This window comes from Xiphias gladius, chromosome 8 (assembly GCF_016859285.1).
Source record: "Xiphias gladius isolate SHS-SW01 ecotype Sanya breed wild chromosome 8, ASM1685928v1, whole genome shotgun sequence".
Lineage (NCBI taxonomy): Eukaryota > Metazoa > Chordata > Actinopteri > Istiophoriformes > Xiphiidae > Xiphias > Xiphias gladius.
The window spans coordinates 22,006,981-22,021,841 of NC_053407.1; the positions used below are offsets into that span (position 1 = coordinate 22,006,981).

General features: G+C 39.0%; 1 protein-coding gene across 1 annotated transcript in view; it reads right to left on the reverse strand.

The window, feature by feature from the left end:
- Positions 1-14,861, reverse strand: part of LOC120792988 (A disintegrin and metalloproteinase with thrombospondin motifs 20) — an 80,973-nt gene that overhangs the window by 11,448 nt on the left and 54,664 nt on the right. The window contains exons 26-28 of the mRNA XM_040132475.1: positions 14,301-14,570; positions 12,457-12,618; positions 11,924-12,100 (exon numbers count right to left, since the gene is read on the reverse strand). Coding sequence (XP_039988409.1) covers positions 11,924-12,100; positions 12,457-12,618; positions 14,301-14,570 — 609 coding nt within the window. The remainder of the gene's footprint in view (positions 1-11,923; positions 12,101-12,456; positions 12,619-14,300; positions 14,571-14,861) is intronic.

The following is a 14,861-nucleotide window of genomic DNA, read 5'->3' on the forward strand; positions in this document are numbered from 1 at the left end:
GAGTTACATTTTGTCTTAGCGTATTTTCCAGTCCAGATAATAAACATAATATCGCATTGTCCTCTAATTATGATCTCAGAATGTTGCATAACACCAAACACGATTTTTTTTTTTTTTCCTGTGTACTCATGGTACTCATGGTCCTACATATTGCACCCGTACTCATGGTACTCATGGTCCTACATATTGCACCCGTACTACAGATGATGGACCATGGAAAGAAGAATCCAAATTCACAGACATGTCTTGAGGATTTTCTCTTTTCTTTCCCACGTTTCTAGAAGCTAAAAGACTTTTTAACCTGTTAAAAATTCTACTGATCAAGATTTGAGTGTCTATTTGAACCCTTCATACAAAGCCACCGCCTGCCTTTTCTTCTTAAGTGTGGTGCGGGCAGTGGTTGACACTGCACACACATGCATCATACACATTGTAATTACCGAGGCATTTTAAACACAGGTCTGGCTCAGCTGACAGAGAACATCAAAGCCGAGGCCAGAGCTGAGTGAGTAGTCCTTAGCAATGGCAGATTCACATACCCACTGCACACTCACTCAAAAATGATAACAGAACTCCCTCTACCTCAGACAAGAGCAGAGACAGGTAAACATGTAGGAAATGTGTGTGTGTGTGTGTGTGTGTGTGTAGGGGGGGGTCTGTGTGTGTGTGTGTGTGCATTTGTGTGTGTGTGTGGGGGGGGGGGGCTAGCTCCTCCTTACTGCTGTAAAAGCAGGAGGAAAAAAAGAGAAAGAAAAAAAGGGAGGAAGAAAAGGAAATCGCAGCCATACGGGCTACGCTCCCCCAGCTGAACTGTATCTGCATTTTAATGGTGAGAGAAAAGACGCTATATGGCAATGTGCTCCTCCCTCTACCCTGCCTCATCTGTCAGCCATTAGTTAATCAAGGCTGGTAACATAGAGCACAGAGAGCTGGCACAATGCGTGGGACCAGAGGACACCTCTGAGAACAAGAAGAGGGCAAGGACTCAGGGACCTCCGCTTCACCGATCTACAGCTGGGGCTGCTTCACTCACCAGCAACCACTCAGGTAAGACTATTCCACTTATTACTTGGTTTCAGCTGCTACAAGTACGACAAGTTACTATCTAGCTGCTATGCTCTCTTTTACTTTAAAAAAATAGTGGTGCCTATATTTGGAGAATGTCAAATTTGAATATGGAAGTGTTTTTTTTCTTAGAAAATTGATGCATTATGATAGCATTTGCTACTTTTACTGATGTTCTCTTAATATTACATGTATTTTTTTGCTTTTATGTATGTTATGATGGATTTAAACAGGTTGGTGCTCTGGTGTTATCCTAATGACTTTCTGAGGTGTAAGAGTGTTCTGAATTTAAGTTAAAATCCTCCAGATCACTTTACCATAAAGGAAAAAAAAAAAAAAAACCCTTGAGAAAAACAGCACATACAATGGGTCACATGGCAAATGAAACACTCTTCAGACAGATTTGCCCTCCCACGTTGTCCCAGCAATTAATTTCACATGATTAGGTGGGTTAAATCTAGTATAATCCGGTGAGGTTCATCTAGGCACAATGTGGATTACTATAAAATGGAATGACTCAATCGCTTTCAATTCGGCACAAAGTTGAAAACCAGCCAAGTAAAACAGCTTTTGTGAGAAAAAGTTGTTTGCAAAGCGGAACAGAACTTCTTCAGAAGCAGACATAATTGATATTTAAAACAATATGTAACGAACAGGCAGCTCTTAATATACTACTTAGTGACTACAAAGCAGAATCTTGATGTGATACAGTTTCACAGATCTGGATCGAATCACATAATTGAGTGCTAAACCAGACACCAACTCATGCCTTTTTGATGTACTATTAAACTATAAAACAGCCTCGGGAATTAGACGTCTGATTTTGATTAAATTTAAAAAATATGATTTCTTACAGATAACTTCTAACAGGATAATCAGACTGATATTAGATACTTTTTCTGAGCAGCAGTGTCTTTGTCTAGGAGGGGCAGGCGGCAACCTCAAGATGACCCCACCCAATGCCTTACTGTGAACAGGTAAGCCAATAGGACACATGGAAACCGTTAGGTACCCAAGAGAAACTCGACTAGAGTTTAATATTTGTCACTCAGCCAATATGGCAATCAAAGCAGCTAATTTTGCGTAGTGTCTCAGGGAGAGGAGGTGAATTCCACAAAACCTACTAACCACTGTAGCTGTGATCAAAACTGCTTTGTTTGTAAATGGGCTCCGAGATCAAATACACACTAATCACTAGGGGCTCAAGAAACACGTGAAAATATCCATTACTGTATTATTGTGAGAACTATATCTACACTATAAAAGTCTTTTTGTTGGGTGACAAAAGCAGAATTAAGTGTTTTGAAAACAATTGTTTATGTTGGGGCTTAAAAATCACAAAGTCCCTCTTAAACATCCTAATGTGAGTTTTACTGAAAGACTGATCTTGCCAGATCAGTGACAACGATGAACTAATTTTAATATTTTACACACTGGTTTGTGCTTGTTTTTTTTAGCCACTATGATGATGTACTACAATATAATGACTATCAAGATAAGACTAATATCTGCTCATGGGACTACAGGCAAGTTATGAATATAACTCAAAGTTTAATACCTATATGACTTTTCTTGATCATCTCGAAATGAATAATGTATTATTAGGCATGAAGGAAAAACTGCTAAAAGGGAATTTAGATCACAAAAAAGAGTTTTTGTTATATGTTTCCTTTATTTAGTGGCTCTAAACAAGACCATATCTTATATGTGAGAGCCAAGGTCAAATTCCAATCACATTGCAGCACAGTTGCAATGCAAGAGGATGGTAATACCAAGCATATGGTAACTGTAGTTACATAGACTCTTCAAAGGAGCTCAATGCTGATCTGGAGCAAGAACAAACTTGCAAGTGTAGACGGTGTGAAGGGAGCGTGGAATTATACCCTAGGCTACATGTTGTCAAGGTTGTTAGATAAAGTATCTTCAAACAAAGCTGTCTGCTGTATGCAAAATTATAATGCATCTATACAACAAACCAAGCAAAGAGCAAGTGATAGCTGGGAACTAAATGTACTTCAAGATAATGTCATGTCTTTTGTTACAGCTTTATCAGTATCACTGTGTTCTCTGCTGCATAGATTAAATGAGATGAGAGAAAGAGGGAGACAGGAGGGAGTAAGACAGAGTCATGGAACATTCAGGCTGCTTTTCTGTTCATGGTCTTTTTTTGCAGGGCGGGTTTCAAAGACAGAAGTCAAAACAACACATGTTGTCAACATGGGAACAGCTGGTAAGAGCGGCGTCATGGGGCAGAGGAATGTCAGAAGTCATAGATCTTTTATCCATCAGGCCAAAATAGCCACTCAGACTTGTTTGAAACCAGGCACAGGCGCAGCGTGAAATCCTAGCATTTATGCATGCGACTAATCTCGTGCAATTCTTGCCCATAACCAATCCTACAAGACATTTGGAACTATAGAAATCATAGGATGAATTCAACAAAAACAACGATGTGCAAATTTATCCAAATGCAAGGTTCAGGCATATTTTGTTTCAGAGTAAAGTTACAACATATAGTGATGAATTTCAAATGGGACAAGTCGATTTTGCCATATTATTCATCCCAAGGTGCAGTTGATTATATGATGTGGAAATAATTTCCTTCATGTCTCAGCCAATGCAGCTCCTGACAGACAGCTGCAGGAGCTGCAGTGTACTTCTGATTGGCTAAAACTAAACAGCATATTCTGCACTCCATGCCAAAGTATGACTCTGCCATCTCCAAAGAGTTAAATAAACATCAGGTTGAGTAGGCATATACAGTTGCTTCAACACAGTTTCCTTTTTAAGTCAACACCACTCAGAAAAGATACACCAAGCAACCATAAGTCAAAACGAAATGACAAAACAGGCAAGTTTTTCCGTTTGTCTAAACATTCCACTGAGAGCGTTTTCCATTACCATGTTGTACTGAAACATCCATTAGGGCTCAGATGAATGTTATGCAGATGCACAAAAAATGGGGAATGAACATATAAAAGATAGAAAAAATACAATTCTTGGGATCAGAAACTTGAAAAATACAAACAGCAGAGCAGCTGTAAAGTTCTAAACTAGCGACCTTTGACACAGAACATCCACGTTCAACTCCCTCTTCCTGCTAAATGTTACACAGCTGCTTTTCTAATCCGTCATAGCAAGCCGTTTGCCACAGCTTGCAAATGGAGAAGTATGGAAAAGCTCAGAGAAGTGGAAGATCGTGACCTTGCATTTATGATTACAAAAAAAAAGATAATCATGCAAATCAAACGATTCAAAAGAAGGAAAATAACATAGTTTTAGATTGTTTTTGAAGCAGACAAAAAATGAAATGGAGGAAACAGAAACAGACACAAACAAACAGAACAATATTTTAAATATTCCATTTATGGCAGCACTATAGAGGCGATAGAGAGCTCTTTTGAAATTTAAGTGCAAATTGCAATGTTCCCTTCTTCTACTGGGTCTCTTTTCGAAGCTGTGCTAACCCCGTGCCTGCTCTCAGCCAAGTCTATGGGTGGTAGTGAGTCTTGGCAAAGGAAATATGCCACCATCAGAGGAAAAACCCACCCAAAAAAAATAAAAAAAATAAAAAAATAAACACTGTATCAATGAATAAACAAATAAATAAGTATCTACGACATTAAAAATACAAATTTTGGTTTCAGTGCCTCAGATTCGACAAGAACGATCTTCTTGTAGATTCACCATTTTCTGTAAATAGGAATTACAAAAGGGAAAGCCATGGCAGATAACAACAGACAGATAGAAGCATTGGTAATGTTCGCCGCTAGGAGTTTGCCTCAGTAAACCCAATGCAGAGGTCTGTTATGGGAAATATAGTGCCTCCTTTACGTTTAACAACTAAATTAATAAAAAGTAGTTGCACATCCCATCCTGTCAAAAGTTAGGGTGCCAAAATGTTGATATGAAGCTATGCTATATAATAAGAACATCTTCATGGAATACATCCTAGTTATATAAAGCTGCCTCGATTAAACAATTAATCGATTAGTTACTCAAAACAAAACTTATTGGAAACTACTCTGACAATTGATTAATTGTTTGTGTAATTTTTCAAACAAAAATGCCAAACATTTGATGGTTTCAGTTTCTCAAATGTGAGGACTTGCTGCTTTCTGTTGTCTTACATTGTAGTAATTTTAATATCTCTGAGTTTTGAACTGTTTGTCAGACAAAACAAGATGGCACTTTGGGCTCTGGGAAACTGGAATGGACATTTTTCACTTTTTTCTGATGTTTTAGATCGATCAATTAATCGATAAAATGAGGCAGATTGCGGATTAATTGGTAATGAAAAGAATTATTCGTTGTAGCCCAAAAAACCATGTATACAGTGCACAACTACTGTCGGGTGGGTTTTTCCTTTGAGTGTTGTTGACTTTTAGTAGCAAGTGGAGAAGGGACTGACTTTCACACTGGAATTCCCTCACATCTGCAGACCAGTGGCCCTGCTAGCTGAGACGATGAACAAGTAGAAACAGACGTGACAGGTAGCTAATGCATGTGAAAAGTACAGCACCCTAAGTCAAATAGTACAATACAAGCACAGCTAAATCTCTCACCCTCTACAGTTGTAGCTAAAACATCCCAGGTATGCATGTTGGGACTGAAATGAAGAACTATTACCTCCCTGTCTTTGAAAGTGGGCTACACAACGCCCAATCTATCACTGTCTTTCTCATACAAGGGAAAAAGCTCTTTGAAAGAGATGTCGAGCTCCACAAACTCCATTTCACTCCATCAACTTGATGAGCCCAAATAGGACCAGGCCCCATCATGTCTGGGATGGTAGCCTCATGTGAGAAGAAAACATGTGTCAGTAGAGTCTAAAAAGTGTCTCCTAGAGGCTTAAAACTACGTCATAATGCTTGACCAGCAAGTTGAGGAAAAGCAGATGCTCTCTACCTGTGACCAAATGAGGCCTTGTTCCCTATCATTCAATGGGCTTGGGGCAGACCAACCTAAATGCTTCCAGACTTTCATGGCCTGTCTCCTCTCATTTCATCTCCCTGCATCTCTCCCAGCTCAGATCACCCGCAAAATAACATCTACCCTTACTAGATGGGCTCCTTTCTTAATGACTTCCAATGCCCTGAACAAACCCATTCTGTTTCAGAGTCAACTCTTATTTCTTAAGATGGGGCTCTGCTCCTACAGGGACAGCGTCAATATCATCATTTGACTGATCTCTAAGCTACAATGAACTGTGAGGATGTTTATGCAAGTGTTGGCAAAGAAAATCTGTATTACAGTACTTTTCTTCGTGTTTTCAAACTGGTGGATCTAAAAGAAACTTCCATCCCCGGTGTGAAAGCCATGCTGTGATCCGAATATTTTGAATCCTCAGATAACATCTCACAGCATCTGGTTTTCTGCCTCCAAAGTCTTAATAGTGCATGACTTTTAACTAGCAAATCATCAATTGAACTATTTTGCTTTCTCTCAAAGGCCTAAATGAAACATTATCTCCTGACTCAGATTTAAATTAAAACCATGACAAGAACCATACAAGAGAGGACTGGGTGGGTGGTGGTGGTGGTGGGGGCTTCCAGCCACTGCTTCAATTGCTCAGACTCGACTGGCATATGGGCAGGATCAGGAAACACAAGCTCAGTGATGTCATGACCAACTGACCCCAGGGTGACAGGTTTGGAGAATGTTGTTGCCCAGTGCCCTAGGGCCAAAGTCAAGTATGTCAATGTTGCGCATGTGGATTTCATCTGAAGCAACGTGATTAGTTCACAGACGCTCAACTGCGATCCCCCTCCACGGGAAAACCACTCTCGAAAGGAAACGGTATGTTTTTGTTAGCAACAAACAGGCATAAATGACTAAAATGGTGCCTTGGTTGCCAATTTATCACACACAGCCTTATTGTTGTTCCTTGCACGCATTTGCCATTGACATTGCTTTTAATGTAAATACCGTTAGCTAATGATATTTAGATTCTTGGTAGTTTATGTTAAACTATGTGTCTACTTTTCTAAATTTGTGCAATAAATGTGATAGTTGTCTTGTGTCTTTTCTTTTTTATATACGACAAATGTGTTTTGAAGACCTGTATTTGGAAAATGAATACAGCTTTGACAATCATTTATTCAGAGTTTCTGAAGCTGTCACAGCAAGCTTAAAAATGATGAAGGGTCCAGGTAGAAGAGACCTCTTGGGTTATTGTCAACAAACTGAAGCAAAGATTGAATTGGTAAATTCATTAAGTAAATGAATGTCAACATAAAAGATACTTTCCTTGATCAAATGGTTATCAGAAAGCATGTGCACATTTGTGAATATTGTCAAGATGGTAGTATACCACCATTAATAAAGCCATTTCCCTATTAACATGTATTTAGGTTTAAGAAATGTATATTTAATTTATGAAAAATGAAATATCAAAGGTCTGGCTTGACTAAAATGCCTTCGCAGTGATGGTATCTGTGGGATGGTATGTGTGACTTATTTTATATGTTATTTAAAATTTTTATGACAAAAATAAAATGATTTAATTTATGAGCTGTTTCTGGAAACTGACGTGATTGATATTGCTGGTGCAAAAATGCTTCTGTTGCTGTTTAGCATAGAATGATATTTTGGGGACGCTACCAACAGAAGAGGCCATCACATAAGGTAAGACACCCTCTGAAGCTATGAGAAATTTTTTGACAGTGTTATTTAATACAAGAACACCCCCACTGCCACCCAGACCATCTTATCACCCTCTGGCCTCTAAAAGAGCAAGAGCTCCGACATAAATCTGCCATTTCACGAGGCCAATATTTAATTTTTGGTTCTGTAAAATGATAGAACATTCAGAAATGGTATGAATGCAACATAGGACAGAAGTCACATGCATGAAGGTACTTTTATGATTGATGTTAGCCTCTGCTTTAAGTTCAACACTTGATGCTGCATGTAGGCTCCAGTATTGCTTTATATAGAAGTATATTAAATGAATGGGTCATTGCAGTTGGTAAATGAGAGGTTTCTATTGTCAAATTAAGTAATAGGGTCTATTTTGAGTTGCTTGAAACCTATGGTAAAGTATTGACTTAAATGACTACTTTATTTGAATATACTACCACATATTACTTTTCACAGAGGTGCTTTTGAAAGAAATTTCAATTAATAAAATCTTCCAAAGAAAAAGAAACAATATTATTAAACAATATTATAATACATAATACATAATACATAATACATAATTCAATCAGAGGTCTTCTGTACATACTGGCTTTTTCGGGGCTTGCTTTGGGATCTCCTCAACTAAACAACCCTTGCCAGCGTGAATTAATACCAATTATTGTTGTAGTAAAAGAAATTCTCAGTCAGTCAGTCTCCTGCCAAGTGCATTAGAGAGCGCTCCATTAATACAATGGTAAACAGATGTGCCATCAGTGCCAAAGTTTGACTTGGCCTATGTATGTTTTCTCCTGGGATATTGTGAAATTAAATGTTAAAACACATAAAAGAAAAAGGCCTGCAGTGTTTTTACACAACATTATGCCAAGGTAGGTGAAGTACTATAGATACAATGGATATGGGTTTCAAGCATGCCCCCAAAAGCTTAATTATTATAAGGGTTACTGAAAAAGACTGCTAAATGTATTTGAAGTCAATTGAGGGTCAAATACCAAAATACCACGTAATGACCGACAAGCAAAGTCTTTTCCAAGAGCTGTTTACACTAACTCGCCTACACACTATATACTGAACTGCATGCACATGGTTTACCAGAGCATATTAGTGTACTAGACAGCTAAGATGACTGCTGTATATCAACAACAAAAATGCTTTCCTGTTAAAGCAATAAACTATGTATTTCTAATACTACCATTTTGCAGCGTACTATTTCTGTGTATTTTGTCTTCCCATCCCAATGCTGTTCCCTAGTGAGATATTAGTAGGATTTATGCGTTCATAACCTCGATCATAAATTGTGTTCTTCCTTAATACATAGCAGTTACTAAAATTGTTCAGTCCTGTATTTTTTTTTCAGTAAAATATTGCATTGAGAAACAACACAAATTTCACAGTTACGTTTCTTTAATATTCTTTACAGTGGGAAAAAGCTAATTCAACATATTATGTATTTTGCATCAGAATGAAATAAATAGCAAAAAGAACAAGAACAAACCAAAATATGCTAAATAAAGTAGAGCTGCCCCCTTGAGTTTGGCAACTTAGCACCACAGGGTAAAAAAAAAACCAAAAAAAAAACCGAGGAAGTGGGAGTGAAATTGCCACAGCTGAGGCGTCTTGGTTGTGGATGTCTTGGTTGTGAGTGACACAGCGAGAGAAGCAAAGAAAGAAAGAATGAGAGCGCAGACATCCTCACTGAAGAGAATACCAACGTAAATACAGACCCATGTGCAATACTTCACTTGAAATATGTGTCATGATAATTTTATGTTGCCTCAACCAAGATGCAAGTCAGAGTGTTTACATGTCACATTTTAAAACTTGACACAAATTGTCTGCAGGAGCCTGAATCTGCAAAGCTGCGCAACCACAAGACAGTGTTTAAGTGCCTGACTTAAAGTCCAACACATAATCAGAATGTAAATGGCAACAGTACTGTGGAACCTGGATTCAGTGAGAGCTGCTAGTTTGCTTGGATAAGTTACTAAGTTGTCACACAGCTCTAAAAAAAAAAAAAAGATCTTACAGAGTAACTTATTACCAGACTGTATAGCAGTATATCTCTCTAGTTTCTCTCTCTCATTAAAAGCTTCAAGTTGGTGCACATCTTCAGGTTGGGTGGGGCCAAGCGTGTGTAGGGTTGCAACTGTAACCCCACCTACTGACACCCGCTGACCCTGGAGTACACCCCTACATCACTGCAGCGAGGTGAAGCGTGAAACCACTGAAGGTCAGCAAAAACAAGATCCGACAGCTGGTGTTTAGTTTCTCTTTCAGGTTGCAACAAGGCGATGGGAGCAGCTTCTTTTAAACATATTGCCATGCTAAAATCTGCTCTTCACACTTAATACTCGCTGACGAGCCACAGAGATACAGATTTATTTGATGCGGTGATGCTGTAAACTACCATCTGATAGCATCCCTGATAGCATAATGTTTTAAGTATGGATGGGAAACAAAGCTGAAATTATATTGAAATGTATGTGGCTCATTTAGAAATGTCTATTTATTCAACAAAACAGTACCCAAGCTGCTCATTGGGTTTTGTTGCCCCTAAGTTGCCCTCCGAGCAGCAGTGGGGATCCTGCATCACTGGTAAGGTCACATGACTGCAAAGACTGAAGACTCAGACAGGAATTGCTCAGGTGACATATGTGTATCATGACAAATGATTCAAGTAAAGTGTTACATCACTAATAAAACATTAAAGGTGAAACAACTAATAATCTACTGTAAACAAATAAATAAGTTTCATTTAAAAAGCAAAATCCTTCAGAAATACAAAAACTGGCCAAAGGAATAAAAGACACAGCAACAAATGCCTAGAACTGGATGATGCGGAGGTATCTGTGTGCTTAGGCTTGTTTTATGGACATTGATGAAATCTGAAAAATGACGCCTCGATGATAAACTGGATTTACTGCACTGATAGTTCTATGTTTAATAAGCTGCAATGTTGCTGCCTACTGTGCCATTAACGAATTCATTCTAAGCCTGGAGATATGATCAAATCAACTCCATGATACCAACAATGCACAATTATATAATGAAAATTTAATAGTGCCTTATCATAATGACAGACTGACTTCCTTTCCGGGATAGGATGTTAGGATTAAGTCCAAACTGGTGAAGAAAAATGTCTGAATGGGAATTACGGTGTAGTTTATGAGCATTTATGCCTGTTTTCGTGCATGATATAGACCAGACAATATACTTTATTCAAACTTAAAATAACAATTAATACTTTATGAAATTTTTTTTCCTATAATGTTTATTTTTCAGTCATTCTGCATTTCAAGGCACTCACCTTTAATTTAGTTTCTGCGTATTGTTTTTAAGATTAATTTATATCTTTTGTTTTGTAGTTTTCTTGGCTACTCTGACAGTGTAGATGATTTCAAATATTTTAACCTAACAGAGAAGAAGCCATTTGAAACTGCATTTCAACGTAAGTAAAAAAAAAAAAAAAAAAAAAAAAAAACATTATCAAAAACACAAATGAAACATGTTTTGAAAATATTTTCCTCTGTACAAACTGCATTTACTCATAGAGAGATACGAGAGGTCTGACCAAGAGCACCAGCAAAAATATTAAATATAATATTCGGTAACGAAAACTAAATACTTGAAAAACAAAATCATACTGTACAAAGATACATATACAAAATACACTGACAGTCATCCTTAGCTGTTCAATAAAGATCATAATATTAACTCTTATACACAAATATACACTTGTGTACTTCAGATACAGGGTGAAGACAGCAATAACAACAAAGAACATTTACTTCACGCCTCATATATGAAATAAATATTTTCTAAAGTTATGCGTCTACAAATATATGGCAATGTTGGACAACACTGTCCTGATTTATAGGTTTTAACATGGAGCCTTGGCTCAAAATGGGATCCATGTGTTTTTCATGATCCCCTAAGTGGAGCAGCATTGTGTTTTTTGCGTATTTTTCTTTTTTTTTTTTTCTTGATTCTAATCAGCACCATGCCACTGCAGGGCCCATCTGGGTGGGCTGGAGCGGACTAGCCAACAGTAGTGCTAGATACCTAGCGCTCACTTCAGAATCTCCTATAGTTTTAGGCAAAACAACACACTCAGTACACAGGTCTGAAGTCATTTTAGCACACACAATGTCTACTCACAGTGACGCGCCCTCAGTGAGGAAGGTAAGTGTTGAAGGAAAACAAGTTAGGACTATCATACCGGCTTCCATGGTCGGCGGTGCCAGGAGGCAGAGCCGGGGCAGGGCTGCAGGTTGCACTGCTCCATGTCGGGCGGCTTGTCCAGGATGTCACAGTTGTAGTCGTTGAGCCTCTGACCACTGGGCCTTTGACACACCACCAGGCGAGTCCTCCTTCCTCCACCACAGGTCTGGGTGCACTGAGGTTGGCAAACAAAATTACGTTCAATAATGTTATATAATTATATTATATAATCATTTTATAATACTGAGTCATATAATTTGCTTCAGCTAGGCATCTCTGGACTGTTTCAGCACTTTATAAAACCAATGTCCTTTGACCTAACTAACTTAACTAGCAGTTCTCTCAGACCGAGACCGGACAAGTGCCAGTGTGTGTATAATAAGTGATAATAGAGAGACACACCAGAGACAGAAGACATATCAGACGACAGGGATAAAACACAAAAGGTGTGTGGGAAATTCAATAATGTTTACAATGAGTATGTGGAAGAATATGACAAAAGCTGCAGTTGAACTCGAAATATATCCTCACCTCTCCCCAGACACCGTAGTTCCACAGGGGGCAAGGCCCCGAGTCACAGCTCTTGGACTCGGCAGGCTTGACTCTCTCATCGCAGTAGCTGTTGCTGCGTCCGTCAGCATCCTGACAGACCACCACTCTTCTCTGGAAGCCTCCTGCACAGGTACTAGAACACTGCAGAGTACACGCAGTGTTTCAGTGAGGACCACGACACATGCACACACGAATATGCCTACAAGGCAGAAAATCATTGGGAAACAATCTACCTCCAATAGCTGTGTATGACCTGTAAGTTCCCTACGGGGCCATGGGATAAAAGCTCCAAAAAGCACTACTAGATAAGTTTTTTAAGAACTTACATACACAATACACAACATGTTATGCTGAATTTATCTGAGTCCTACCAAGACCAACCCCAGCTGCACTGTTCAAAATTGTCTTCCTAAGGTGGAAAACATCAGCCCGGGAAGGACAACCTTAAAAACTGAAAAACACAGCCTTGAACAGAGCAGTATGTACACTCTGCATCCAATTAAAATGACACATCTCCACTGTCAATAGCAGTGAGTACATTCAGAGCTCTCTGAGTGTGAGGGAGGACAGCACAGTGAGCCTTAGCAGCAGTGCTTCCAGTCAAGTTCATTATGTGAGAATGAACAGTGTACTGGGATGAATGTGTCTGCTGGGGGGATTTTAAACAATGGAAGAATGTCCTTCTCATGGCTTTCGGAAAAAGAAAAAAAAACCCACAAAACCACTTCAAAAACATTCAAGTGATCTCTAAAATAGAGTTTCACAGTACAATAACCACATCTTTTAATTGAGTAAAAGCCATCTTGTTAACTGATTTGTGCTTATTAGATGAAAAATGAAAACATTAGGCGCAAAATGTTGCTGTTTTATCCAAAATTAAAGCACTCATGCATTAACTTATGTGCTCTCTATGAACTATGAACTGCTCTGAACTGGTCTGTTTTGCACCTCCACCATGTAAGGTCATAAATAGCTCTTGTGTTCGTGATAAGGTCTTGTCCTGGGTGCCCAATTTCATGACAAAATGTATTCAAAAATAGAGCTATGCAAACAAAACTACATACAGGAGACACAAGCCCAACTGCACCAATCTTCGCTGACGTGAAACTACCACACAGGGTTAAACAAGAAAAGAAGTTGAACTTGTGCCCGACAAAAATAGTATTCAGCCTGCATTTGAGCCAACATGGTTCAAGGCCGAGTATGTGAAGAGCCTGAACAGCTCTGATCCATTTGGGTTTGTTCATGCCCATCGATTCCAGTCTAAGAATTATGGCTGTACCTTGAGGGACACCTACAATTTGGGAAAATGGCTACAGTATAGAATACTGTTGTCCATATTTACACTAACACACCGTTTAAATACTTTAAATACACTCTGCAGTCCTTAGTATGCATTGCAATCTGTCCCTTGGTGCTGTTTGTAAAGTCCTTTACCATGTATGGCCCTCTGCCCTGGGAAATGAAAACATCTGCTACCTCACCCTCCGAGTTAATGTGTTCACAAGGATGTGTTTACAGACAGACAAACACAGGCCTTCATGGCAATATGTAATACGTACTGTGCATCATACTGGCCTTACAAAATATCATTTGATTCTTTATTGTCTTTTTTTACAAATGTTTTTTTGAAATAAAACTTCAAATTTGTGTGCCAATAGAGAGTATTAACCAGGATCCAAGAGAAGATCTTAACTGGTTTCTTGAACATAGCAAGAAAATTATGCAAATTCTAACTGGAATCCCTAAAATTATTCTACCACAAGACAAAATACTTCTACACAGCTCTATTTCTCCAAAGATCACATGCTGAACAAACATACTGCGCCCCAGGGTCCGGTCCTCCATTGGTTGTCTGCTGAGGGCACATTCCAGCTGCTGTGCCCAGGATGGCGTCCTGGGTCCTGGGGATATCCATAGGGCTGGTCACTGATGCGCTGGCGGTGGTAGATAGAGGAACAGGGTGCAGTGGTACACTCCTGTTCTGTCGCAGGCTTTTCATCCGGGTCACAGAAAGACTGGTCTACTGGCTGGTGGTAGTTAGAGCAGACCACCTGTCTGGTGGTTCTTCCCACGCCACATGTTACTGAACACTGTGGCAGGGGCGAGAGAACCAAAGTATTAAACAGGGACGTGAGGGAGGGGGACTGCAAATTTCACAAGGAACCAATAATTTAAACAATCACGCAGTAATTTAATCTTGAAAAAGAATTCATGTTTTCCTCTAATTCTGACGGCTCACTTTGAGAGCTACACCACTCCCAAGGGTAGAAATCTCCTTTAAGGTATAGACTGAACTGCATCGTCTGCACTGCTGTGATAGCAGTGTGCATTACAAAAGTGTAGCAGACCCGCTGCCTTAAGGCACAACAAGTATTGATTCT